Source organism: Scophthalmus maximus, chromosome 4, assembly GCF_022379125.1.
Source record: "Scophthalmus maximus strain ysfricsl-2021 chromosome 4, ASM2237912v1, whole genome shotgun sequence".
Lineage (NCBI taxonomy): Eukaryota > Metazoa > Chordata > Actinopteri > Pleuronectiformes > Scophthalmidae > Scophthalmus > Scophthalmus maximus.
The window spans coordinates 20,115,086-20,143,053 of record NC_061518.1 but is presented as its reverse complement, the minus strand read 5'-3'; the positions used below and the strand labels follow the sequence as shown (position 1 = coordinate 20,143,053).

General features: G+C 47.9%; 1 protein-coding gene across 1 annotated transcript in view; it reads left to right on the top strand.

The window, feature by feature from the left end:
* fto (FTO alpha-ketoglutarate dependent dioxygenase) overlaps window positions 1-13,009 on the top strand; it is a 118,624-nt gene extending 105,615 nt beyond the window's left edge. Inside the window, exons 10-11 of the mRNA XM_035628963.2 lie at window positions 10,802-10,942; window positions 11,272-13,009. Of these exons, the coding sequence (XP_035484856.1) occupies window positions 10,802-10,942; window positions 11,272-11,278 (148 nt within the window). The 3' untranslated portion in view covers window positions 11,279-13,009. The remainder of the gene's footprint in view (window positions 1-10,801; window positions 10,943-11,271) is intronic.
* Window positions 13,010-27,968: the final 14,959 nt, after the last annotated feature.

Here is a 27,968-nt window from a genome sequence, read left to right as displayed (position 1 = left end):
AGACATTGCAACATGCTTTATCATTGTTAATTAGAAATCTGCAGTGTAGGACAGCATAATACCCACTCGTCATATTGTTTGTGTTTGTTGTCGCACATAGTTGCATGCCATTTATCATGGCAAAGGGCCATACTTGTTAGTGTATGTTAAACCCCGTCCGCTCTCGGATGAGAAATGGAGGCCATTACCAGCCGTGTCAGCCATTAGAAGCGAAACGCTTTCGGGGGCCGGGAGTTTGACTGAATGGAACAGGCACCTTCAAAGATATCAAAAGTAGACTGAGAAATAGGTTCACAACTTTCTGAGTGCAAGACATCTTTTTCACTGACAGCTGCTTTCTATTGATTCTTGACTTGCATGAATACAGCAGATAGCCCACATAGTGTAAGCACTTTATGAAAAAAGCTCTGAAGTAGTTTCATCGTAAATGTCAACATAATCGGAAACTCCACATTAAGATGTGGTAAATATGCGGAAGTGTGAGCATTTTGGAAGATGCCTTCGACTTGCTCACAAAGACCTGCCATTACCTTTTAACCTTCCGCCCCATCCCAGCTCCTTCGACACCCAAAGCTGCAGCTGCTTCGCCAGCTACCAATACCATTTACCTGCAACATGAACAGGGAGGACAGGGACTAATTGCTGGGACAAATGTTCCCGACTGCAGGGTCTGCAGTTGTCTGGGCCCGGCCCAGGCCCTGTTTATCTCAACCTCTGTTGGCAGTCATACACACACCACACATGCTACGCTCTGATTTAACCAGAGGCAAAGCCCCCGCTAACCCCCACTCACCCTCATCAAAGATTCATAAAGGCAAGGTTCTCAATGATTTTCTGTCTCTTCCCGTATTCACAGCTTGTTGTCCTCACCCTCCCCGTCTCCTGCCAGTCAGACAGTGGAAGTCAGGCAGAATTATGGCTGAAGTGGCCGCCGGCTCCCAGAGTGTGTTTGCGTGTTAGTGTTTGTGCATTTGTGCGTCGTGTGTGCTTGCGCTGGTACAGGCAGAGACACAGGGGAGGGACACGGGCATTACGGCAAAGGGACGAATGGACAGTGACATGTTGACGTTGTACTCTAAAATGTTCGGGGCTCCCATGTGGGGAAAGCTGCCGAACCACCGCCCGCTCCTCCACTCCCCTCGCACACTCCTTCCGCTGTTCTTTGTCTTCCGCCCCAACCCCAGAGCCCCGGTGCAGGGTGGCAGCCGCTGCACTGGATCTGAAACTATCTCGTTCAGAGCCCCAGTCACCAGGCCCACGGCGCACCATCTGTAGCCCTCGGAGTCCTTCCGTGTTCGTGCGTGTGTGTATGAGTGTGTGTGTGTGTGTGTGACTATATAAGTGTGTGTTCACCCCCTTATTTGTGTGTTTGTCCATTTGCTTGCAAACTTACAGGCACGGCTGTGTGTGCAAGTGTGTATCTGCGAACCCAAACCACCGTGCCTCAGCCTGTTAGTCTTGCTGCTTACCAGGCTTAGCCAGATGAGGGCCTCTCAGCCCGGATCTAATTCCTTCGACTCTGGCAGCACTTCACTCCTGGCTCTTTTTGCCTCTCAAGTGTGCATCTGTGACCTTGGCTGACATCGGAGGGGGTTAAACTGTGGACTTGGAGATGTGGCCAAAGTGATTGAGTTGTAAGCTCGCTCTTGGACCGCAGCTCGCGCGCAGCCATCTGCGCTTCTCGGGGGCTCAGAAAGAGGTTATCCCGCTCTTACTCCCCACAGCTGACCCTGGATCAGCAGTAACCGTGGAGAATTTAGTCAAAAAGCGGCCTTGCCAGGATGGGTTAGTGCAGAGAAGCGGTGTTTGATGTGTGAGAAAAAGTCATTAAGACACGGAGCTGATGAAGAGAGCTGATCCCTGTAACCACGTCTGTTGTAATTCCCCCTGTTTTTATGACGTGGAGCTCTGCTTGCTTTTGTTTTGTCCATTTGGCAAACAAGCTGAGCCTGTGTCCCTTTTCTTACTTTGCCTTGACTATACAGTGAACACCGCCCAGTACTTAACTCACATCATTATCAATACAAACAATGCCTGTGGCACTAAAGACAAAGGAATGGGTTCCACAATGATGCTGGTAATACAGTTATTGCATCAAGTCCTGATATTATATATAAACAGAACACTATGAAGCACCTGTCAGATCACAAACAGCTTTTATCCACCTCTCAGAACAACTTTTACTGAGCGATCGGCACACACCTACACAACTGACACACATAGCAACACATCTGCATTGGAAGGTATTTACTGTATGTACTCTTACATACACACACACACACAAACAATTATGCTGCGTTCCCTGGCACGCTGTGTGCACTCTTTGCGTCCTGTTCGGTGGAGCGCCTTAGGGCCGAGCCTCTTCCAAACAAATTGCTGGCTGTTCACAGCATTTTAAATGCCGAGACCCTGTAATTAAACTATTTACTTAATAGGGTGAAGCAAAACTCCTGTTTCACGCAGCAGGTGCACCAGGTGATGCTGAAGTTTAAACAACTGGCGGAAAGTGCTCCTCCGGCGTGGACGCACAGTATACATGTGTACACATTAATGCATACACACACACGCACACACGCACACCCTCCCCCATGCTGTGTTACAAACACCACAGGCATCGCTCAGTCTTGGACAAGGAACTTTTGTGTTTTGGACTTTTCCTTTGATTTGTTAACCAAAAAAACCCCAAAACTAATGAGTCTTTGAAAGTGCAACTTATACAGTGAGTTGCTCTAGACCAAGTACAGGATTTTCAAAAGACTATAAACAGAGTGAGTAATGGCAGTTTAATTTGTTGACAGATGCTCATGTTGGAATGTGAACATCTTCTCCTAATGCATGCCACTCCTCTGTTTGCACATTCACAGGGTTAACAAAATAAAGACACCAACTGTGATATTTATCTGAGATCTGAGTTGTTGTTGTTTTGTGGACACATTTTGATTTTTGAAATGACGTGGTTTTCTTTTTTAATATGTAAACGTCTTCTATAAACAATAACATTTTCATTACTACTGTGATATGATATATATGCTGTTTGTCGCTGTGACTCGAACGTCTTGTCTGTGCTGAACATAGTGTTTTGGCCCGGGCCTGGACCAGTGCAGGTTAATGAGGTTTAAGATTTATGGCCCGTTCCAGTGGGCGTGTACCACTGGGCCTCTTGCGCTCATTGTGACAAGCGATGTCAACAATGAGGAGACATTTCTTCATGCCGTTTGAACACAGATTCATATTCATTCAAAGGACAGCAGAGCGCCGCCGTCTCCGGTTCTCGAAAAGAGTTGCTTGTTTGCGTCCATGCTTTGTGTTGAGGGAACAGCAAGTTCTGTGTTTCAAGTTTGTGTCGAGCAGTTTAATGAACACGTCTCTGCAACCCAATATCTGTTGTGCAACAGTTTCAAGCTTCTTTCTCTCGGTTTTACTTTACACAAAAGCCTCAGAACATAACACCGCATCCCTTGGGGGCCAGAAGGATGACTTGTAACCAGGCAATTGACGTTACAATAGGCTATAATTAGCTGGGCCAGCTTGACCCAGCTATTGTCACCTGAAGACAGGTGGGAATTGTGCCCGTGCTGGATCGACCTTATCATGTGACCGGGGTCAGATCTTGTCCAATGGCTTGGCTGTATAGCTGTCGAGGCGAGCCTCATCCATCACCCAGCTTTATTGCACTGTTCAGATGATGCCCACAGGGCACTGGTGCTTGCCCAGGAGGGAGGGGCGGGCACACGATGGAGGGGAGGAATGAGGGTCAAAAATGATCGTTTTACAAGAACACCCTCAGAACAACAAGTTTTCACAGCAACGGCGTGCCATCCCCCTGGAAAGCTAAAAAGTTAGTGCTCCCAAAGCCGCACTAACCCTCTTCTTGATTCCCAAACAGCAGATTTACAGCCTTCGACTGTTGCGCTGCGGGAAAAAAAGAGCAAACACTCGCAGGCTCATAACCTCTCTACCCCTGCCATCAAGTCCTCTTATTGCTCCATTCTCTCCCCTGGGCTTTATAAATAAACAGCGTCATCAGGAAAAAACTCCTCACGACCAACTGTAATTAGTTTTGCCTGTATATATCAATATGTTTCACTCTGGTATTTGGCCACGTGTGGATCGTTTGGGACGATGATGGAGAGGGTTGTTGTGTTGAGCTAGACGTCCGCCCCTGCTTAGTGTTGTCCTTGGGGTGTCACAGGCAGGGCCCAGGGTAAACGTTAGTTTTGCGTTTCCTTTTTTGTACACTTTTCCTTCAAGCCAGCTGCTTCTGTTGAACTAGCCTTTAGCCTGGCACAGGTGGCTAGTAGGCCAAAAACCCCAGCAACCGTCATTCCTCACCAGTCAGCCTGGAGCACACACACACACACACACACACACACACACACACACACACACACACACGCATTCTCTCATTCTCTCTCTCGACTCTTTCTCCCTCAGACGTACACACCAACACACACAGATCCAGAGCCTTAGGGGGTGATCTGTATCCCTACTCCTTGTCGGAAGAGTAAATGGCCAGGAGGGCCCTATGTGTTTGTCCTTTTCCTGCCTCTTTTTTTTTTTTTTATTAGAACCTGATTGCATTTGAACAATAGTTGTCCGCTCGTAAATTTTGCGCCTGTGTTGACATTAGGCCACATTCCATCCCGTAGCCCAAGGAGGCGAAGGAGCAGGCCAGGGTGTTTGGTAATTTGTTACGCTGTTAAGCACCTAATGGACGTCCACCTGGTTTTTGAGAGCAGTAGTTGTAGTTCAGGGGCTTGCCTCCTTTGCACTTCCAGTCTGCAGTGGTGTTTTATTGCCTCCAATTATGAAGGCTATTTAGAGGCTACCTAGCCTTGTGTGTGTTTTTCCTGTTACATCTGGTTCACCCTGCCCGAGACTGTGCTGTCAGCCGGGCCACATCAAACACTCAGGGTGTGAGGCAGTGCAGGTAAGATTAACCCTCGCCGTCTCTGCCCGACTACCTCTGAGTACAGCGCGCGGTCCCAATGCAAACTCGTGGGATCCAGCATTCCCCGACTGGCTGGAGATGCCTTATATAATGAGCCTTATTTGTTTCATGTGGTTTAATGAACAGCCCAGACTGCAGCTGGCAAGGGAGACCTCACAGAGTCTGAGGAAGGGGCTGCCCCACCCAAAGGTACCCATGCTCCCTGGCAGAATTATTGTTTCCAGAAGCAGCAGCTACATGGTGGCACGTGGGGGAGAGTGCTGAAAGCCCCGAGCAGGACCCATCTCACCCCCACCCCCCCTTGCTAATGCATTTTCGTGTGGTTTCCACAACCATTAATTAAAGGGAAAAAAGAGTGCATCAGATGTTAGTTTTATTAGCCCAGGCTCCTTAGAGGGAATCAAAATGAAAGGAACATATGTCATGCATTTGATGACGCCCCACCGCCCCCACCCCCTTCCCTCTCTGTTTCTTTCTCCACAATTGCCCACCTCACACTCAAAAAGTGTACAGTCAGCAGCTGTCTGCAGACACAATAGCATTTGATTGATCCTGAGGAAACGGTTACGACGCGGCCCTGCCCACGCTCTCTGGCTGGCTGGCTCACATTCTGCAGCACTTTACATTTATCGCTGAATGTGGCAGTGATTGGGATAATGGTAGTCGAGAGATGGTGGGTGGGGATCTGACGCACTCCCCGGGCTCTAATGAGAACAGACCTGGGAGTTCACAGGACCTTTGGAGTCTTTGGCGGTGTAGGTGGAGATCCAAAGGCGCAACACCTCACAGGTCGGGCCTTGTTCCGAAAGTCTCCCTGTTACACTGCCCTCTGCGTGACATCACTAATATCTTGCACAACACAGTTGAAAGATAAGTATGTAGATTAATGCTATCTGTGTCTGTCTCACCCATTATACGACTGCATGACATACAAAGACAGATGTGCTCAATCGCTCATTCCTCACACAACATTGCATAGATACAGAATGTACACGGATAATATACTCCTTTCTTTTCTTCTCCTTGGGACGTGATCGCATGCCTTACCTTCAGGGGCAGGCTGATTTATGAGACACATGCCAGTTTTTTTCATGACTTGTTTGATTGCATTCTCAGTATCAGGCTCTCGGGTTGCCAAACCCATAAAAATTCACACCTGGACAGGTTTGCGGAGAGTCAAATGAAGCGCAGCCAGAGCATGAGGGAGCAGGTGATCTGAGGTATTTTGCCTCCCTTGATCGGCGCAGACATATAATACATCTCAAAGTTAATATGGATGATTGATTGATGCTTTGCACCATTGTATCTTTACTCAGGCTTTGTTTATTTGGTCTGGTTGAGTTAATGCATATAGGGCAGGCCACATACTTTGGAAATGATTCCCAGTGCAGCACCCATGTTCACACTGTAAACATGAAGTGTGTCAAATAAATGTGTTATTAATTATTTTACCCACTTTTTGTTGGTAGAGAAAAATTTACAAAACGCTTAGGAGATATGGAAATTAGTCATCTATTAGGTTAAGGTTTTAGTCTGAGTTATGTCGTACTCAAATATTATGCCATCCAAAAGATTTATTTCTTCAAACCATTGAGATATAAACAGAGTTTATTGGCTACATTTGTAAGTAAGATTCCGTGGACTTTTTAACAGAGTGGATGTGACGAATGGCCAATAAAAGTATTGTTTAAGACTTTGCAGTAGTATTTTCACACAGTTAACATTCAAAGGACAAATGTTCCACATTAATGCACCAATGGAAAGATGTCCTGCTCGTAAGTGAAATTGTTGAACCAAGTCAAGCTTAGGAAAGACGTCCTCTGTAAATCACTTCCAAATAAGTGATCTTTCATCAAGACCAGACTCCACCCTGGAACTGAGACGGTGTCCCGAGTCGAGCAGTCCAGACTGACTAGTCCCACGTGGTTGCAAATGACCTCCTGTAGCAATAATGCAATAAGGGTTGTCTCCCATCTACGCTCGCCGGTGTTCTTTTTCACTTGGTCTGACACAATTGTGCATTTATCAGTGTAATTGCATGAGTCGGAAGCACTGATGTTGTCTATTAGGCGGATTTCCACCCTGTTAAGAGCAGAGGGTCTTTTAATGTATTGCCCTGCTTGAGTGTACTGCTGCACAATTACACCGCGGCCCGAGATTTAGTGGACTGATGATGCTGATGATTGCGATGCGTTGGATGGCGATGATGGCGGTGATATTGGACCACCGGGCACTCTCCTAAACAAGCCTTTCAGAGAGAGACGAAGAGTGAAACAACAAAGTGAAACCGAGGTTAATCATTTTATTTACTCGTTTCTCTCCCCCCTTCCCCTACCTCGCTTTCCCTCTCCCCTTCCTTTCTTTAACCAAGTGATGGAGCCCGGACCGTGGAGCAGGGGGAGAGGGAAATCGATGGGGAGCGCATTACAGTAAAACGTATTGATTAGGAGACCTGCGAGCAGTGTGTTGGTCGCGGAGATGGTGGAATGATGCAATGCTTAAAGGAATTTATCCTTTGACTTTTACATTAACCTTTTATTGACTGCTTTGCCTGTCCATAATTAACACTCACTTTAGCTAAAGTGGTTAGTTTGAGCGCAAAGGGGGCTCCGGCCCCTTACTGCAGCGAGGGGCCACGGAGCTCCCGCCCCAGCTGCAGTTCAAGTACACTGTGCTGCGTGGAGGGAGAGGCCTCTGTGGAATAGAGGCGATAGAATCCTAGATACCTTTCACATTAGCATACCATTTGAGTGGGGGCCTGCCAGGCTATAAGGTTTCAGGGCAAATTGAAATGAGTGATTGTATTGCCAATCTCTCTTGACCGAGCGCCAGATGGGATAGTTAGGACCATATCTGTCTGGGGTTAATCCATTGGAACAGGCTGGACTCACAAACCTGTTCTCTTCCTCCTGCACCTCCCACACACACCTCTTAACTTTAAGGTGGGCCGCTCTGCCATGGGAAAGTCTTTTTGGTGAGCCATGTTTGTACGCCACTGTGGCTTACGCTGAATTTCTAGCCGGAGCCCTGGAGAGCTTAAGGCACCTCGCTTGATATTGACTTTTTTGTTTGGTTCCATTTTAGCAGTCAAGGGACGGTTCTCTGTGAACAGTGGTAGATTGTGTAAACGTGTGTGCTGAATTACCTGCACTATATTATCTTTGATAGTCGTCCAGTCTCGATATCTTTTATATCGCTGCTAAACCAGGGGTCTTCCATTTGCAAGCCAATGCTGCGAGATCCCCCGTTAGATAAACGTGGCAGCGCTGTTGACGGCAGCTGGTCAGGTTTTTTATGGCATGTAGCCTTTCATAATGAATCGGGACGGGAGAAGCGGGGCGAGTGTTTTCTCTCACAGCTCTACTGCATGAAAACTTAATCAGACCAAATCAAAGGCCCGGGTTCCCCTTGGCCTATGGTTTCCTCGAGCTGATGTCAGCAGAACCACACTGTGTGTGCGTGCGCACGTGTGTGTGTGAGTGTGTGAGAAAGTGTTTGCTGTCTGGGTACGTTTTCTCTTTCTCTCTCTCTCTCTCTCTCTCTCTCTCTCTCTCTCTCTTTCTCTCCCTCTCTCTCTCTTTCACACACACTGTAGATATGTATGCCAGCCGTGTCGTCCTCCTTCTCTGAAGTGGCGCTTCCTTTAATTCGCACCCTAAATAAATGATGAGAACATTTAAACACACGGCTCGTCGCAAAGCCCCAAGGTCGCCTAATCGTATTATTTATGAAGTGATGTGCTACATAATGGTACTTAGTGCATGTTAACAGATGCTATTATCAGGCCCTGATCCAGAGAGCAGAAGATATATTGGAACAGTGGATGTTAATGCTGCTTCTCACCACCGTAATGCGGAGGCTCTTTAAAGGACTAACCGCACCAAAATGCAGCACTTAGGCTGAGAGCCAGTCGAACATTAAGTGGCTCCGGTGAAAATATATAACCACAAATTGTGGCAGCCCCCGGCTGTCCCCTGACAACCTTAACACCCCCTCTGCTCATCCATAACCGACCCCCATATCCTTTTCTATGGCTCCCTGTGCCCTCTCCGTCCCCTCCTTCAGTCTCTGGCCACAAGGTGGTGGTGGTTCTAACGAAACATACGTGGAACCTGTATTTCAGTGTTAGCATACATTGTGCAACTATTTATTATTTCGGTGTACTCTGTCACTTAATCTCATGTAACCCAATCATGCTTTTTATCAGTAGAACGACTCCACTCAGTAGTCCCAGTAGAGTACACATATATGCTTTCGTTTTGTCACACAGTGTTATAATACAGTATATAGGATGAAGAAAAACGCACTTTGCTTAATGGTATTGTATAGTGTAATCCTGTTTATTGTGTTCAGAAAAGGGGAATGAGCCTGACGAGACCAAAGAAAGATTATGATAAAGGAAGAAAAGTTATGAATGTCACCCAGTGGAGAACATGAAGAATTTGTTGTATTCTGTTGAAAGTGCGCTTGTGCCATATTAATGCTTGGCAGAGTGTGTGTGTGTGTGTGTGTGTGTGTGTGTGTGTGTGTGTGTGTGTGTGTGTGTGTGTGTGTGTGTGTGTGTGTGTGTGTGTGTGTGTGTGTGTGTGTGTGTGTGTGTGTGTGTGTGTGTGTGTGTGTGTGTGTGTGTGTGTGTGTGTGTGTGTGTGTGTGTGTGTGTGGTTGTGTGGTTGTGTGTGTGGTTGTTTGAGGGGTTGTTGGAGGTTTTTTAGGTTGTAGATAGAGGTGAAGGGATGTGACAAGACCGACCCTGGCATAACGACTGAGTGGGGAGCGTAACTGGCCTCGTGGCTCTAGAAGGAAAATCTTGGGCCACCACTCACAGGAACATACTCTACACACATGACATACAAACGCCGTCCTCCACCTCTCCCTCTTGCACCCCCAGGTCGAGGGTCACTCTCGTCTGTCAAGAGGCAGAGGGAGGGCAGATTTACAATGACAGCAGAGAGTAACACCGAGTCACGGCAGTAAATATTTACACTGGTCTGACAAAAGATGTGGCTGAGGTCTGTGGGGAGATCCAAGCAGTGTCGAAATTACAGCTAACCCCGGATTATTAATCATGTAAAAAAATCACGCAGTGACATGAAAAGGCTGGATTTCTCACTGCTCTGTCAGGATCGCAGCAACGGAGACTGATGTTCTTTGGAAAGCATCCTGCAGTGTGTGTGTGAGATGAATGGGGCATTAATCATGATACATGATATCACGGTTCCTCATCAGCGCGGCGCTGCGGCAGCCATTTATGACTTTAGAAACACTGTCCTGACACATCGCTTTCTGGCACTGTCCCACTTCCACTCATCTCACTGAGCTTTTACGGTTTTGAATATTTATAAAACAGTATTGCCAAAACAGGGAAGTGCAAGTTGCACAAAGATCAATACTTTAAATACCAAAAAACAAAAGATAAAAACAACATTTGAAACCTTTGTGGTCAGAAATTTAAATCCCTCCCGGTCTCCTGTGTGCACACAGGCACACTCTCATATCCTGGAGGTTTCTTATTAGGAGTCATAAAAAGGAGAGGAAACACAAAAGTCGACTGCCACCTGGTCAAACACACAAACACCCACTGTATGTTTAGGCTTGAGTTAAAACACACACAGACACACACTCACGAAAAAGTTTGTTGTTTTTTCAAGCTTCGTATGGATTTGATGTGGTATGGCAAAGGTCAGAAAAAGTTACCAGGGCAGTCGTATCCACATCTCAAAAACTTTAAAGTGCTGGCGAAAGGTTTTGTGAGTGACATTGGACGTGTGTCCTCGTGCTGATGGGCCAGTTGGTTTTGATTGGAGGGAGGAGTTAATGGGTGCGTTTGTTTCCTGTGTCCTGTCGCCTCAGGTGCCACTCGAGCCTGGCCCAGACATTGCCCCCCGAGGAGGCCCCGGTGGACCGACCCTTCTGGGGTGTGGATGACCCCGACATGCCGCTGCCCTTTGATCTGGCCGACATCATCAACAGAGTGGAGTCACTCCTGTGGAGGTGGGCCCTCCATGTTGGACTGTGGAAACTTGCTTATGCACACGTCGTATACATACATATCCCGTACTCTGGGCTTAAGACTCACTTTAAAAACAGACTGTATCCTTTTTGTGTTGTGTTTAGTTTATTTCATACACATTCATGTACACAGGTCTGAATTAAATCAAACTAATTGTTTTGTAAGGATTGAAAAAAGAGAGCTTGACCTTAATCAACTTTATTTAGTTACTTAAAATGCATCAACAGCAAGTTTTCCCCTTCACAGCACACGATTGAATAGACATATTTTGATCATTGCTTTCTTCTCTTTCTATTTTATCCTTGAACAGGATGTGAAGGATGGACAGATGAGGTGAGAAAGAAAGAAAGACGAGAGAGAAAAAAAAACACCAGCTTTTCTGAAGGGCCCCCCATATTAGCTGAGGGGACAGACCACTGACGACACCTCCGTTGTGATCACATCAAGATTGGGTTTCTTTTGATTGGGGCATCCACATCACATCCCCCCTACTCCACCCGCCGCTACCCCAGCCGACGCCTGGCGTCTCAGCCGCCCGGGCTTGTTGGATTGGGCTCGAAGGGAACCAGACGGCCGCGATAGAACCAGAATAGAGCCTCCGTAACATGCTAACAACGCAAGCTTAGCGACAAGCTCCTAGTGCCACAGCGGTCTAACGAAACATACGTGGAACCTGTATTTCAGTGTTAGCATACATTGTGCAACTATTTATTATTTCGGTGTACTCTGTCACTTAATCTCATGTAACCCAATCATGCTTTTTATCAGTAGAACGACTCCACTCAGTAGTCCCAGTAGAGTACACATATATGCTTTCGTTTTGTCACACAGTGTTATAATACAGTATATAGGATGAAGAAAAACGCACTTTGCTTAATGGTATTGTATAGTGTAATCCTGTTTATTGTGTTCAGAAAAGGGGAATGAGCCTGACGAGACCAAAGAAAGATTATGATAAAGGAAGAAAAGTTATGAATGTCACCCAGTGGAGAACATGAAGAATTTGTTGTATTCTGTTGAAAGTGCGCTTGTGCCATATTAATGCTTGGCAGAGTGTGTGTGTGTGTGTGTGTGTGTGTGTGTGTGTGTGTGTGTGTGTGTGTGTGTGTGTGTGTGTGTGTGTGTGTGTGTGTGTGTGTGTGTGTGTGTGTGTGTGTGTGTGTGTGTGTGTGTGTGTGTGTGTGTGTGTGTGTGTGTGTGTGTGTGTGTGTGTGCGCGCGTGTGTGTGCGCGTGCGTGCTCTTAGCCATGTGAATATACATGTGATCAATCGCAAGCCTGTGTGTTTTTTTGCACATTCGCATTCGCGAAGGCTTGTGTGTTTGTGTGTGTGTGTGTGTGTGTGTGTGTGTGAACGCGATAGTGTGTGTGAGCCTGTAGGCAGCCTGCCAGTTGTTTGTTCTTGAAGATGTGCATATGGAGAAACAGAGACTAGCAGCGGGGCCCCTCTGCCTCTGCTCTGATGAAAGGCAACACTGATAGAATGACCTGGAACACAACCGCCGTTTCTCATAATTACAGCTGTTCAATCGCTTTTAATTACTCTTAAAGTGTGTACAGCACCACATTCCCCTGTAATGCTGCAGGCCATCCTAGAAAGTGAGGGGGAGAGAGAGAGAGAGAGAGAGAGAGAGAGAGAGATCCGGCGCTTCTGACAAAATCCACTTTCAAAAAAGCTAAAAAGGGTGGAAAAGGGGGCCAACGTCAAAGCAGTGTGGCAGCCCTCCGCGTTTGATTTCCTCCTCTATCTAGTTCATGATGAAGTAGAGACGCTGTTTACTATTAAAAATGCAGAATGCACTCCTTTTTTTTTTTTTTTTACTTCAGAGGTTTTTTCCAAGATGTTAATGGTTGCCAAACGCTGTTTTTGCTCCTTCTTTTGCTGCGCCTCTGTTGTTTGTTGTTGTCAGAGAGATGTGTTTGTAGATCGGCGGTAGCTTCGGCTCGTTTGAATCACTCTGTGCTCCCCGCGCCACAGCTTGTCTGTCTGAAGCAATAGGAATGGCAGCGATTAAAAAAAAAAAACAACAACTGTGTTTTATCCAATAACCTGCGTTCCTCTTCATTGTGTGCCTTTTTCTCCGCCATTTATTGTATCGCTGGTGGATAACGTTCCCATGGCGGGTCCAGAGGTTTCTTCTTACTTGTATATGTGTGTGTTTCAGTCTGAATGTTGATTTATTGTGTTCCTGCTAATGTTTTTGACCTGACCTTAAACCTTGCCTGCCCAGGCGAGCATGACTCTCTTTCCTGTCCCACTGTGGTGGAGGTGAGTTACCGCGCTCTGAAGTATCCCCTCCCGACAATCTCTGTCTTATGTCCTCCAGATAAATGGGACGGCAATGGACAAACATCTAGTGATGTAGATCACTGCCAGGTAAATCAGCATCGACACCACACTAAGGTCAGAGAGGGCTTACATGCACAGTACTATAATGGTAACAAATAATTCCAAATATTTGAATGTTTTTTGTGAGTCCGTTTCACTGCATCGGGCTCTGTCAATCACGGGAACTTTTAAAAAATATTTTCTCGTTAATCTCCCTCGGCGGCAAACATTTGTTTTTCCTGGAATGTTACAACAGAAGCAAACAAATGTATGAAATGAAAACAGGACTATGGAGCAATAGTGATTTCTCCCCGGTCAAATCTTCACAAGTGGAGGAACAGGTTTTTCCGGGATCGACTGTTTACCTTTTTACAAACTACTTCCGTGGGATTCAAATCTTGTTTGAACGCATTTCGTCTCAAATCCTCGCTGGACACAACATCAATCAACAGTGATATACAGTATTAACTGCACCATTGCTTTTTGTGGTCGTACTTGGGGAGTGTTCTATTTTGTTCCTGTTATTTGTAACCGTGCAGCGGCGCGGCTCTGTAGACGACGCGGATCTGTCAGTCGCTGTCTGTCGAGTATGAGCGGGGCGGCGATGAAACGTCGCAGTCATTCACGGTTGACAGCTTATGCATCCCGTTAATTTAGTTGACTCCACTGTACTTTGTGTTCAATGTTACACGCTAAAAATTCAACATTATCCCTACTTTGCATTACAGCAACACCACAAGTACAGTCTCACAGAGCCGAACCTGATATAAGACAATGGACGTGGACTTTAGTGACAAGACGAGATTTTTCAGTTTCTGATACGTGTGCTTTGCCTCGCGCTCTACAAGGAAGCCTTTGTGTCAGGTCTAGTCAATTATTTTTTGGCCAGCTGCCTCATGCGCTCTCTGTTTTTCTTTAAACTTCAAAGGTAGTCGCCGGATTAGCCAGAGCAAACGGCTTTGACGACAAATTGATTGATGGACTGGCTGACTGAGTGATGTCACTCCGGGTGACGAAGTGACGGCTAATGTTCTGTCTCTCCACAAAAAAAAAAAAAAAAAACTCCACTGCACCCCCACCCTGCCAACGGTTGGTCGCCATCCCAGAGGTCGCTCCATGTTAACTACTTCCTGTAGCGGCCGAGTGACTGAGTGATGGATAAGTGTGGAGCGCTCTGCCCTCGGGGGGCCGACTGGAAGAAAAAAAATGGCCCCCACTTGTAGAGACAATTACACAGCGCTGCTGAGAGCCACAGGTATGCATTGTTGTGACCGGGGTCAACCGCCAGCCAAGCAGCCAAGCCAGCCTCACTTAGGGCCAACAATAGGTGCAGGGGGAGATAAAATAACCAGGTGTGTGGTGGGGAAAGGAACCAGTCCGGGGTCATGTCCCAGTCAAATGCTCCGCTGTGTGGCCAAAGGACCGCGGTTGATTGTTGTGCAGTTAAATGAAATTCCGGAAATGGATCTGAGTCGAAATCATTTATATCATATATGTAAAGGTATTATTCTGAATTATTACATTATTTTACATGAATGATGATTCTGTCCATGACAGTAAAGGCCATTTTTACATATTGAAGAAGTCTGACCTCAATTATTACGTAGACTATCAACTGTGCTGGGTTTTTCTTTTTTTTCTTTTTTTTTCGGGGACCAGCATTCTTCTGCGTGTAGGCATTACACACTTCACTATTTGTGTTTGGTGTCTACACGAATGAATACATGTGTAAAACTGCCTCTGAGCCTGTTGTACAAATGAAAAGAGGTGTGTGTGTGTGTGTGTGTGTGTGTGTGTGTGTGTGTGTGTGTGCGTGCGTGCGTGCGTGCGTGCGTGCGTGCGTGCGTGCGTGCGTGTGTGTGTCGCAGGTTCCACAGTGTAGCCTGGTGTTCGAGGCCCCCGGGGCCAGAGGGGCCAGTAGTAATTGTAGAAGCAGGCTGAGGAGCTGAAGATAGCATCGCTGCTCTGGGGCAGCTGTCAACGGTGGGAAGGGCTGCAGTCATTTGTCACTAACACAGACAAACACCACTCAGCGCCGGCAAAACACTGACTTGATTGAGTACTTGTGAGGCAACAGCAACCCTAATGTTTTGCAACTGTTAATTGCGCGAAAGGTCATAAAAAAGGCAAAGCGCAGAAGTTTGACATCAGCGTGATCACAGGGCAGCGTCTACAATGATCGCTCTGCACACGACAAGGAAGGTCACAGACATCAAGGCCACACTTCTCATGTTCAATTTACACATAGAAAAATTATGTATGTATCCTAATAGTGTTCATTAGCTACTAATTTAACCACTGTGTCTAATCATTTATTCATATCTGATTTACATTGAGCTATGAAGCATTTTGATGAAATGTTGGTGTCACGAAAAAACTGTGTGCAGTTACATCTTGATGTGGGTTCGGTTTCTGCTTTAGTCTGCTGTTGCTTGGATTTACGTCATGATTAAACTCTGTGTACCTGATCAGGATTGTACCCTCAGATCTTTTCATAGACAATGATGTTCATAATGGTGATGAATGTCATTGTCTCTGAAACGATCTGGGGGTATAATCCTGATCAGGTACAATCAAAGCAGGCTCTTAATGCACATTTCTAATTGTTTCAAAAACAAAAAAAACATTTGTGGTTCACCATTTTTGTGTATTACTCCACCGGGGGGTCACAGGATTAATAAATGCTATCAAATGTCAGACTTTTGCCTCTTGCCGGTTTACTGTGTCATTTGGTTCTGTGATCGTGACCGATGACATCGCTACGCAGGCATACACTAGTGTTTCACTCCATTTGTTGGATTTGTGGATCCGCTCCAAAATCCATCTCCCCCCTTTACTTTTCCCACTGTTGCCACTCAGTTCAAAAGTCTCCGGCATCTCTCCCTGCAAACAAGCCGTCCTGTCTGTTAGCAGGGTGATCGCCGCTGACAATGTTCGCCGCCCCTCCACTTGCTTGGTATTAGAACCAGGGTGAGAGCAGAGTGATGTGGAAGTCTTGATGCTGATGTTGATGCTTTCAAGATCCTGGCAGCTTAGCAGCTCTGATGAGTGCAATGGACGTGTGTGTGTGTGTGTGTGTGTGTGTGTGTGTGTGTGTGTGTGTGTGTGTGTGTGTGTGTGTGTGTGTGTGTGTGTGTGTGTGTGTGTGTGTGTGTGTGTGTGTGTGTGTGTGTGTGTGTGTGTGTGTGTGTGTGTGTGTGTGTGAGAGATAGGGGAATGTAGAGTGGGTCTTGAGGGAGGGGGGGCGGCCTTGCAGATCAAACAGCAGTCTGATCAAATGTAGAGCATGCTTGTGGGCCACTGCTGTGGCCCTGGCTCTGGTGACCAGCGGCCCTCATAGCATCTGTCCTGTAGGACCTTCCTCTCTGTATCTCTCGCCGTCTCGTTTCCAGTCCGAAGCGACTGACCCCATTTCTCCCATTCGGTCCTAATCTTCAACTGATGTTTTTATTGTTTTTTTACATCAATTTAAAATTTACATGTAATAATTTCTGGCTGCTGTAAACAACAGAGGCTGTGAAGAAAACAAGCCATTATGGGCCAAGCTAAACAGAAATCCGCCGGATGTCTTTAGGGGGCAACACAAGCCAGTTCAACTCGTCTCTTAATGTTCAACTCAAAGTAAGGTGGCGACAAAAACCCTGTTGTATCATCCTGGTCTCAATCTTGAGAGATCAAAACCCTGCACTTTGTGTCTTTAAATCCTCCTCTTCTCTTCTCTAGAGGTCTCTTGTCTGCTGACTAGGCCTCACCCCTCCCTCCCCCTCCTCACTTTTCCCAGCCTTCACACACATTAAGCCCTCTTCCCTCAGAGTGACACTGAAGTATCTCCGCTCATACCTGTCTCACTCTCTCACCACTGCGGGCCCTGTTAGCGCTCTGCCATTCATATCAGTGGGATTAAATGGATCGTTTTCCAGCGTTTGCAGCGTCTCCGCCAAGTGGTCTTGATGTCAGGCCAAGCATAATGAGTCATCTGCATCTCATCTAAAATGGATGAAAGGTCTTTTTTGATATCACAGACACGCACACACACACATGCTTCAGCGGGTGGGGGGGGGGGGGGGGGGGGGGCTGAGGCTGGCATCACTTCTTTAAAGAAAGGTGAAGTCCGTTTTCTTTATGGAAGCACAATAGAAGAAGAAAGAGAATAAAGTGACAAGTGGTGCATTCTACCTTTGGGCATCTCGTGATTAAACAACCTCTGAATATTCGGTCAACGTTACGATGACCCGATACACAGGGGAGAAGAGGTGATGGGTGGATATGAGGAAGAAAACTCTCATGAGGGGAGCGGGAAGGTGCGATGCATTCATCAGACACTCGCCGTTTGTGCTCCAACCTTGAGGATGACTTGGTGGCTAGCCCCCTCCCCAACACACACACACACACACACACACACACACAGATGTCCCCATCACCAACGCTGCTGCCCCTTGATTGACAGCTCTTCAAATGAGTGTCTGAGTAGCACTGGGCTCTGGCCCTCCCAAGTAAGTGGGCCGTCAAATTACATCCAGAGGAGCGGCTCTGGACCCCTTCTCCCCTGGCAGTGGAGATCTATTTATTTGTCTGTTTATTTGCTTGGTTTAAATATTTGGTGGGGAAAAATATTGAATTTTGGTCCCCCGGTCAAAGTCCTCTCATATTTAGTTAATAAAGAGCGGAGAGGGTTGTTTGCCCAGAAAAGTGCAGGATAGGGGACTTTATTTCAGGGAAGTCCTCGGAGAGAGCTGGTGACCTTCCCCTCGTGGAGGAGAGGGCTGTGTACACTGCGCCCAGATCCACTCTCTCTCTCTCTGCCTCCGCCAGGCTTTGCTATTCTTCAGTCTATCTGTGCGCTCGGACGTGTTTGCCTCCCTCTTTCTCTCGTCCATCCTGCCCACCCCCCCCCCTCACCTGACTCTCCCCGCCCTCCCTCCCGCCTGCCCGTCTTGCTGCCGAGCCCTGCTCTATTTGACTGGAGCCTCTCCCTGGATTCCCCGGGCTGCATCCAGGTTAAACTCTTAATTGCCTCGGCAGTGGGTGGTTTAAGGCGCCGGCTCACTGCAGCTCAGCTGGTCCCTGTGCAGGGGGCTGCGGGGTTATTGGAGGGGATGAGTTGCTCTGTGTTGGATTGTGTCTGGTGTGCGCTGGCAGACAGAGCCGGGAGATGATAAAGACTTATTAATATAGATGATGGAGATGACCTCTGACAGCAGCTCTGCAGCGGGCCTCTGTTGCGCGTCGAAAGACAAGACACGATCTCTGTGTGCCTATCTATCTCTCCATCTATCTATGGTTCTTATCCGTTTGTCTGTCTCACACTCAACACTAACACCGCTCCATCCTTTCTTCCTTCCCCTGCGTCGCCTTGCTCCGTTCCGTGAAACGCAGATACATTTCCTGCACCCCCGTTGAGCCCAGCCACACCCCAACAATCAATACCCACCAGTGGGATAAATCTCAGACATGCACACGCGGTCAACGGAATCGTGGACATCTACGCCCCCCCCCGGATTCCCCCGCACTTGGAGAAAGCGCGACACCGTGTGCGCGCATCAGTCAGCGTGACGTCCACAACACCCTCCCATCTTGTCACGTACAACCACGGCACATGCCCACCTTCGATCGGAGGCCCGAGCCGCAGCTCGATCACGCCCCGCCACGTGCTAATGCCTTTCTGTCACTAAAATAAAAGCCCGCAACACCACCGCCTGGCTAATCAATGGGATCCATGGCGTATCGCATCTGCTTATAAGTACGTTGACAGCTGTTAGCTCCTACAAGTGAAGGCCTCTTATAACAAATGCATCTGTATACTGTGCTGTAAATGGACTTTGTCGAGAGAGAAAACCCAGAGAGCTACAGGAGCGACAGCACAACACAACGCTGGCTTCATTTCATGAGGCTTTATTAGCGGGTTAATGCGCCCCGTCTCAGCGCTCCACCCCTTGCCATTGATTCCTGTTTAAAAGGCTATGGGTAGTCGATACCACCTCCTCATCGCCATCTGTCTCTATTTACTAATAAATAAAGTGGAGAGCATTGACTGGTACGGCCAGGCCTGTAAAAGCATGCATGCTAATGAGCCCTGGGCCTCTGTGGCCCACGGAGGAGAGGGAAGGTGGGGATACTCTACCTCACCACTAACTCTGTCTCTGGCTCGATGGCCCTCACAGGCCACAGCACTCCAATCATGGTAATTGCCCGCCGGTCCAGTTGTTGTTTAACATCCCTCATCAGACCAAATGCAGTTTCACTTCAGCCGCATAGATTTTTTTTTTTCTTCCTCGGCTCGCTTGTATGTTCCCTTTCTGTTTTTTTTTTTGTTTTTTTCTTCCCCTCCACTCTCCTCGTTGTGTGTGGGTCAGCTCTTAAGGTCGCGTCGAGTCGTTTGTCAGATGTGGCCCATGAGCGCCGCTGCACAACACTCCGTCACGCTGATCAATTACACATCATACAGATGGGCTCGTTTGGAACGGCCCCCGTGACGCATTCGTTCTAGAAGGCGCTCAATCTTTTCTATCCAAACCCCCCCCCCCTTGTCCCATTTCTCTTAGTTTTCCTTACATCTACATAGGGAGAAATTAATGTTTGTATTAATAAAGATATGTGGAGGGGGGGGAATCCATATTTAGAAAGAAGGAAATTCCTCATGTGAAAGCAAGCTCGATATACCTCTGAATGTCGACACACACAACTACACGCACTGACTGATTGCTGAAATGTCTAATAATTATAAGCATCCTAATAATTACAACTGTAGTTACCATTATTAGAAGATGTAGAAGAAGAAAAGAAGTCTTCCCACACTTACTACACACATTCACACACACACACACACACACACACACACACACACACATTCACGCACACACACACACACACACACACATACACAGCCGCCGGGGCCATTTGGTTTGACACTGATTTCCTGAGTGAAGGGGTGGTGCTGATGTGCGGAGGCTCTCCGAGCTCAGCATAACACAGTACTGCTGTGTCAACTGTGACCCCGGCGACCCCGCAGGAGCCAGAGAATGGGCTGCGGGGTCGCTCGGCGACTCAGGTGAAATGAGGGGGTCAGGGGTCAGCTGTCCAGTGTGTCAGGCTTGCTGATCAGGAAGTGTAGCCTCTCGCTTCAGGGAGTACACAGGGCGTGTCATGTTTTGGACACATACTCGCACTCTGACATAAATCTCCCATGCTCACATGCAGTCGAGCGCCCTGCTAAAGTCGGTGGGAAGTCGCCAGTAGCAACTACCTCAACGTAGCATAAAACCTGCTTATTAGACTTAGCAGTGCCACAGATGTAGATGGCATATCATCATTTGTTTTTAGGATTAATGGTGTAACTGCAACAGCATCTTATTAGTGTAAGATTGTTTGCAGCAACACATGATACACACTTTAAGGTGGATGCTTTACTTCAAGTGTACCAAAGACGTCCTCTTACTTCTATAATGCTTCATTTGATTTGTTGATATTTGTTTTTTGTGGAATTTAGCAGATGGAGGAAATGGTCTTAGTTCTCAAGCGCCCCCCCCCAAAAAAAAATATCTCATTCAAACTCAACAGAAATCTCAACTCAAGGAAAAGCATTTTCTACTTCAAGTATTCCAGTACTTTTCCTCCCATCTGTGGCGGCCTCATACAGAGTTAAACAGTACAAAGGTTCATGTTTGTTTGTCCCAACCCCTTGCTCTGGATCTGCGGCTCACTCCCATTGTAGACACATCCAAAAAGGGACCCCCTACCTCTGCCGCGCTGGGGCAGTCCTTCCTCTCCATCCCTTAAACCAGAGTCTTGGGTCGGATCGCTCACTGTTGTTCTGAGCCACCCCAGCGTCCTGGTAGTGCTATGAAGGGGGAAAAAAACAGCAGCACCGCAGCAGAGTTTCCTTCCCCCTGTCTCATCTGAAGCAGGCTCTTGCTGGCTGTCCGGATCAAGCTGTCCCACAGTGTGATGCCGAGTCCTGTCTGCAAACAAGAGGAGGCCCGTGCATTAAAGACTCGCCGCAGGGGCACTCGTCCTAGAAAGTTTACCCTCCGAGAACCCTGGAGAGGGTTAGGGTTACAAGGAGAGTCTCCAGGCGTGTGCTCATATTTATTTTCAGGCCTAGATAAGCTTCTTTAAACATATATTTCAATTAACATGTCATTTTTCTTGTACGTGTTGTATTTAGAAATGAAAACCAAGTCGCAGAAGCACCGTCCATCGTCAGACGGGATGATGGGAAGGTGTTTGACACATGGTTTCACTGACAGGTGAACTTGGTAATGGCAACATAATAGAAACAAAGCCGACACAGAATTTTCACTTGGATGTTTGGGAGCATTTTGCTCTGAGGATTTGTATTTCATTTATTGAAGTTTTTTTTTTGTCAAAGGTCATAAAACGGGAACAAACAGTAGATATAAGTTTATTTTCAAATTTGTTATCCCTCCTGTCTTCCCCTCTGGTATTCCAACCATCATAACGTGACACTACTTATCTTCGTTCTTCATTCAGTGAACAACCAAAGTTTGAAAGTCTTAGTCATGCGCCCTTCATCTTGTGTTCATCCTCGCTTCTGACAAAAAAAGAAGACAGGCACTCTTCACTCTCTCACTTTCTCTCTTCTTGCCCCCCCCCCCCCCCTCCTCTCGCCTCCTTGCCTTCTTCCTCCACTCACTCCGTCCAGGGAGTCATTATTGCTTTGGTAAATATTTCATAGGCCTCAATACCTTTGCACACAGCCACCTGCCAGCCGCCACTCCTCTCACACATACACACACACACACACACACACTGTGGATAGACAGATCAAAATGAAAGAGAGCAAAGTGAAGGCGGAGGAGGAGGAGGTGGAATGAGAGAACCAGATAGGGAGAAGGAGTCTGCTCTCTCTTCCTGCCTCGTGTGCATTGACATTTCCAGCGAGCCGGAGCTCTCTGCTCTGTATCCCGGCTTCACACCAGACTGTGTCCTCTCAAAGATCGAAAGACTCCCTAGGTGATGTCAAATCTGTGCCCGACAACGTTTTAGTTTTAATGAGGCTCCTTTTCTTTTTCTTTTCTTTTTACCGTAAGCATTTAAATTTAAAAAAACAAACAAACTTGCACTTGGTTCAGCCTCCAAGATTGGTTGTGCTGGCAAAAGAGGGCAAGAGAGGAAGCGTAAGAGACGAAAGAATGAGCCGCCGCAAGCTCAAGACGAGATGGAGAGAGAGAATACTAAGCTTCTCCTTCTTCTGACCTTGAAGAGGCCTGCTCTCTCCCTCCTCCTCCTCCTGCTTTCCCAGTCCCACCTGTTTACTCTGACTGGGTTAGACAGGGATCTTGCGTCACCTGCAGTGTCCTTTTCTTTTTCCTTTTTTTTCTCGATTCTCTCGCTTGCCCCTTGTCGTCTTCCTCGCTTCCTACCTTGAAAAGGACTCAAAAGAAGTAGCGGTCCCGGGATGAAATATTCAGCTTGGATGTTAGCGCTTTAAGTTGTTTCAGAGTGGATAGCTTGTTGCCACGGAGCTTTGACTTCATAAATAAATGGTCAACAGTGGCCTCTTCAACTGCTGTCTCCTGTATATATATATGTTTATATATATATATATATATATATATATATATATATATATATATATATATATATATATATATGGCTGAGTTGTCGGCGTGCCTGGGGCTAAGCCCTGCCAGGAAGTTCCAGGCCTTAAATATGGATAAGCTGTGAAACTCCTCTGGACACACTCTTGTGTAGTCGGTATAATGTGGAATAAAACTCACGCTGTACATGCGGCAAGAGGTCCGGAATATGGACGGCGTCAAGATCTTTACACCATCTTGGGAAATGCGAGGATGATAGGTGGCCGCGGAACGAGGACCGTTAGGTCGGACGTGCTTTACATTAGCAGGCAGTCTTTGGCTTCTGCCATCTCCACGGCACAAATGGTGGCCAATGACTCATCGGGGCGACTGAACCTGTGAACGTTCGCTCGGCCTCACCGCAAATGAATCGTCGCGCTAAAGGCTGTGATTTTCTTTACATTACAACAATGTTAACTGACCATTAACCCCTGGTCTTTTCAACACCCCCACCCCCCTCCCCCTAAAGCCCCCAAAGCTGCTCTTGTTTCTGTTAGGGGGGGGGGAAGCTTGACGCTCGGTTTCCTTTGAGCTTTCCTATGTAAACGCGTGTTCTCACATTTGCCTCGCTGCGTTGGACATTTTCGACCAGGAAATGAAATGAGTCTGTCGCAAATGTTTTGGCTTCTGTTGAACTCTTTGGCGAACTGCCGGCTTGCCAACTGCAGCAGCGTGTTTGCGTTCCCAGAAACCTCCTGGGATGGTGACTCCCCCGAGCTTCCGGATGGAGGGCGAGCAGTTTCTCTCTTTGACTGAAAAGATGGGGGGGGGGGGGGGGAGAAAAAAGGAATGACAAAAGAAATGTCTTACTGAATTGCAGAGGTATTAGGATAAGAGGGATTGAAATGACGATTTTCTTTTGTAGATACGTGCAGTCCATTTGTATTTCATTTGTGTGAGTGGAGATACGGTCTTGGTCTGGCCAGGCCATTTAGCCCCGTGCGCTAATCTGCAGGTGAAAAGGGGAATGTGAGCGTGATAAAGGCGCCCTTGAAGACAGGTTTGGCTACCTCTGGCTCGGCACTGTTGAGCTCGGGTCATGAACAATTTGTGCCCCGTTGATTCTGTGTGGGTGTGTGTGTGTTACTGAGAGAATATGCAGTAACACCCAAGAGCCTTGAAGCCATAAATCAGGAAGAGGAAGTGGTGAGACACCGGCTGCAGGGCCCTGCTGATACGGACTGGAGCTATAATGGGCCCCGTTGCAGGTGAAGCAAGACATCAGCCGGCACTGATCTTTACTAGCCTGCAGGGCTCAGGAGATTACTACTGTACAAGAAGAGAAACACTATTCGGGTCACTCACATGGCCAAAAACTTTTTCCTTCGGCACGTCTGTGCCACACACACTCGGCACACAGCGCGCTCATGTGGAAGCCTCGAGACCGTACTGTATCGCTGCGTGAGCGATGGGCTGCATTCGCCGTTTGTTCAACGTGCACACGCAGAAAAACAGCGTTTGTTATTCTGTGTGTTTGTTGCAGATAGGGCCCGGGTCTTGTTAGCCGTCAGGCCGAGCATCCACAAAGCTATTCTCTCACTTATTGATGGGGATCCGCTAAATTACAGACTCAAACAAGAGAGACGGCGGCAAAAAAAAAACCCACAACAATCCTCGTAAAAGTTTCCTAAGAGCCCCCCTATATTTCAGCGCTGTGTGTGTGTGTGTGTGTGTGTGTGTGTGTGTGTGTGTGTGTGTGTGCGCACACAAAGAAAAAAGAGAATGAATGTCAAGGAGATCCCAAATGCATTTTTCTTTATTGCGCTTTCTCTTTTCTCTCGGCTGTCTTTCTTTGGCCGGACCCTGTCTAGTCTTGCTATTATCCTGGGGCGTTATCGGTGTGTAGCTGCCTCTTCAGATCAGGCCTGTGATACGGCCTAAATAAATGGAATGCTTGGCTAGTGGACATAGGTCAAGCCTTGTTTCGCCGCTGTTTTTTTCATGTGTTGTTGTGTTTGTCTGCAGGGGAAGTGGAGGGTGCAGCACGAACAGGCTCTGCAGTCTAATGAACTTATTGATTTCAATTTCAGAGCCGTCCCCCCCCCCCCCCCCCCCCCCTCTCCACCCAGACACTCCTCAAGCTCTCATCCATTGCTGGACATAAATTAGTAACTCTGTCTCTTGTTGGGGGACCTCTCGAAAGGCCGGCTCCGTCTCTCCGAGAGACAGGTCGCTATCTTGGAAATGCTGTTTTTAAATGTGTTAAAAGCTTCTGTGGTTAGATGGATGCAGTCGCTGGGGTGGGTGCTTTCTGTCTGGCTTAGCGTACACCTGTCCCTGACAGAGATGGAGCTAACGAAATGACAAGCTGGGGCCGAGTGTGCCTGTGTGTGTGTGTGTGTGTGTGTGTGTGTGTGTGTGTGTGTGTGTGTGTGTGTGTGTGTGTGTGTGCGGAGCCATTGGCTGTTGTTCCGTAGAAGATGTTCAGTGACCTTTTCCCAAGTGGGTCAGGGAGCAGCTGACGTGTGTGTGTGTGTGTGTGTGTGTGTGTGTATGTACATGAGTACATGAGCATCTCCTAACTAATCCGTATCATGTATCACACGCACATGTTTTTCCCTGCAAATTTGTGCGCACATCCAAATACGGAGGCCCACGCCAGCAGACGTGAGCGCAGCACATTCCTCAAAGGAGCCCAGCGCACGGAAAACGAGAGGGCGTCCGACGTCAGGACAGGAAGCCCTCTCTGCCCTGCCCTGACGGGCAGTGTGGGAGCCTCCACTCTGGACCCCAGTTCACCCGATACCCCCAACGATGTCCGAAAGGGCTAAACAGTTAAACGGGCCGGTTGCTATATGTAGCTGCACAACATCCTCCTTTTCTGAATCCGATACTCTGGGAATCACAATAGCAAGGCTCTGAGGTCTGGTCAGTTTGTCTCTCGAGCCACCAATCGGCCTCCCACCAGCAGGCAGTGTCTGTGGAGAACCAGAGAGAGAGAGAGAGAGAGAGAGAGAGAGCATGAAAGAGAATTGATGCTGAGTAGCACAGGTTTTAATAGGGCTGTCAGAGTCATATTGTTTATGTCGTGTTCCAGATTAATCCATTCTTCCTTTATGAGCCTCTGCAGCCACTGTAAATTGCAAGCACGAAGCCAGTCCACTGTTGAGTTACGCCTCGGGGATCAGTGCCACACATGGGTGGAAAATAAATCATTTCCCCCAGATTTAACGCCGGGCAATACCTGGGCCCTTTGTAAATAAAGCCATAGATGTTTTTACGCCCCCCTGTTTTCTCTCTCCTGCCTCCAGGGCTCCTATTGAATCTCAAAAGGAGCGAGGGGAGAGAGACAGAGAGAGAAACATGAGAGAATAAGAGAGAGCACGGTTGAAGGGGGACCGCGGGGGGAGAGAGAGGGAGGCGGGAGACACGCGGCGAAACAGAGGGGAAAAGTCAGCGAAAAGGGATTCCAAGTGGGGAAGGATGAAGAGGCACAAACCAAGATAGCTCCGCAAAACAGACAAGCAAGGAGAGAGGGAGGATGTCGAGGTTGGCTGGGGGTGATGCCGATTCCCAGGGTTCTCAAGGTGTTCAGGTTGAGATCTGTCAGACTGTCTGAGCACAGGAGCCACTCCGGAGCAGTGGGCACGGAGCAGTCAGCCAGCCTCACCAGCACAGCCAGCTCGGCCACGGCACAGGCACAGGCCGCTCTACCTTCACTCCAGCCCCTCGGCTTCCATCACCGTGACCCCCGGGGGGGGGGGGGGGGGAGAGACCGGGGGAGAGAGAGGGGAAAGAGAGAGAAAGGGCCTGAACAACTTGTTCATCCCGGCTTATGCAGACTTGCCAGCCGGAGACAGCCAAAGGGAATGGGGAATGTGCGCGCTGCTCTGTCAGGCCTTCATGAGTTATACATGACGTGCTATGTGAAAATGCTTCCTGTGTACCATGTGTATCGTGCTCTTTTCTAGTCCCCCCCCCCCCCTATTTTTCTCCATTAACCCCCTTCTTCCCTCCCTCTTTTCACACTCCCTTCCTCTGTGTGCTGTTGCTTCGGCTTTCAAGAGCTCAAAGTTTGCTTTTCTTTTCCAGCGACAACGTATCCCCCCGGTTGTTAAATGTTAATCACTGGCAGGCGGCAGGGCCACACGAGAGGCTCCGGCTTGTGGCGGGCTGCCGCGGATCAGCCGGATCTCGCCCGGGATGATACTGAGCTGCGGCAGATGTGCACGGACCGCAGTGGGATCGGGCGCCGACTAGAATATGCGCCCGCATCATAACATGGCCCTGTCTTTTTTTGTTTCCCCCCGGTAGAGTCCAAAGCAAATGATGACATGAATGCAGCCACTGAACAGACTCTGTACTAATTTGTTCTTAACACGAGCGTTTTAACCTATCCATTATTCACAACTCCAACAATGCCAGGGGGGCGAAAATCAGTGCTCCCCTCGCCCTTATATCTGCCCAGCTACAGCTACAGGGCGATGCATTATTCAGGGCGTGCCAGGCTAAAGACTGTTCTCCCTCTTCTTGACTGCTGGAAGCAACAATCATCTCACTAGGACACTGTTCTCCGTCTTTAAACTCGCGGTCCTCTTTTTCTCTCTGTCTCTCTCTCTTTCTGTTTCCTGTCTCGGTCTCTGCCTCTCTCAACCTCTCTTGCATCACGGAAAGAGAGTCCGTCGCTGGTGTTTATCCAAATGCCTTGTGACGCTGCTTTCTTCGTCTCTCTGTCCTGGACGTTCATGTTTTCATCTCTTTGTTGCTTTTTGCCAGGTTCGATCCATTGGCATTATTGATTTGATTTGTTCTTTGCCGTGTCTCTCCATCTCTCTCTCTTTCACTCAAACCACTGTCCTTTAACTTAGCACCTTTTCTCTGGTTCTTCTGGTCGATGTGTCCTGGCACTGGGATGGAGGAACAGATCCGAGTATATTTTCTTGTATCCTGGCATCTGTTGTCTCCTCGCTCTGCGTTCTGTGTCTCCCTTGGCCTCCGCTCAGAGAAGACATTAAAGTTGGAGCAGAGTGGGGAGAGCCGGGGCTAGCCCGGGGATGCTGGTGTACCGCTGCACACTTTTTGTCCCAGAAAACAGAGCACGGGTTGATAAGTCTGGAAGACTCTGGGCTGCTTGTTTGGG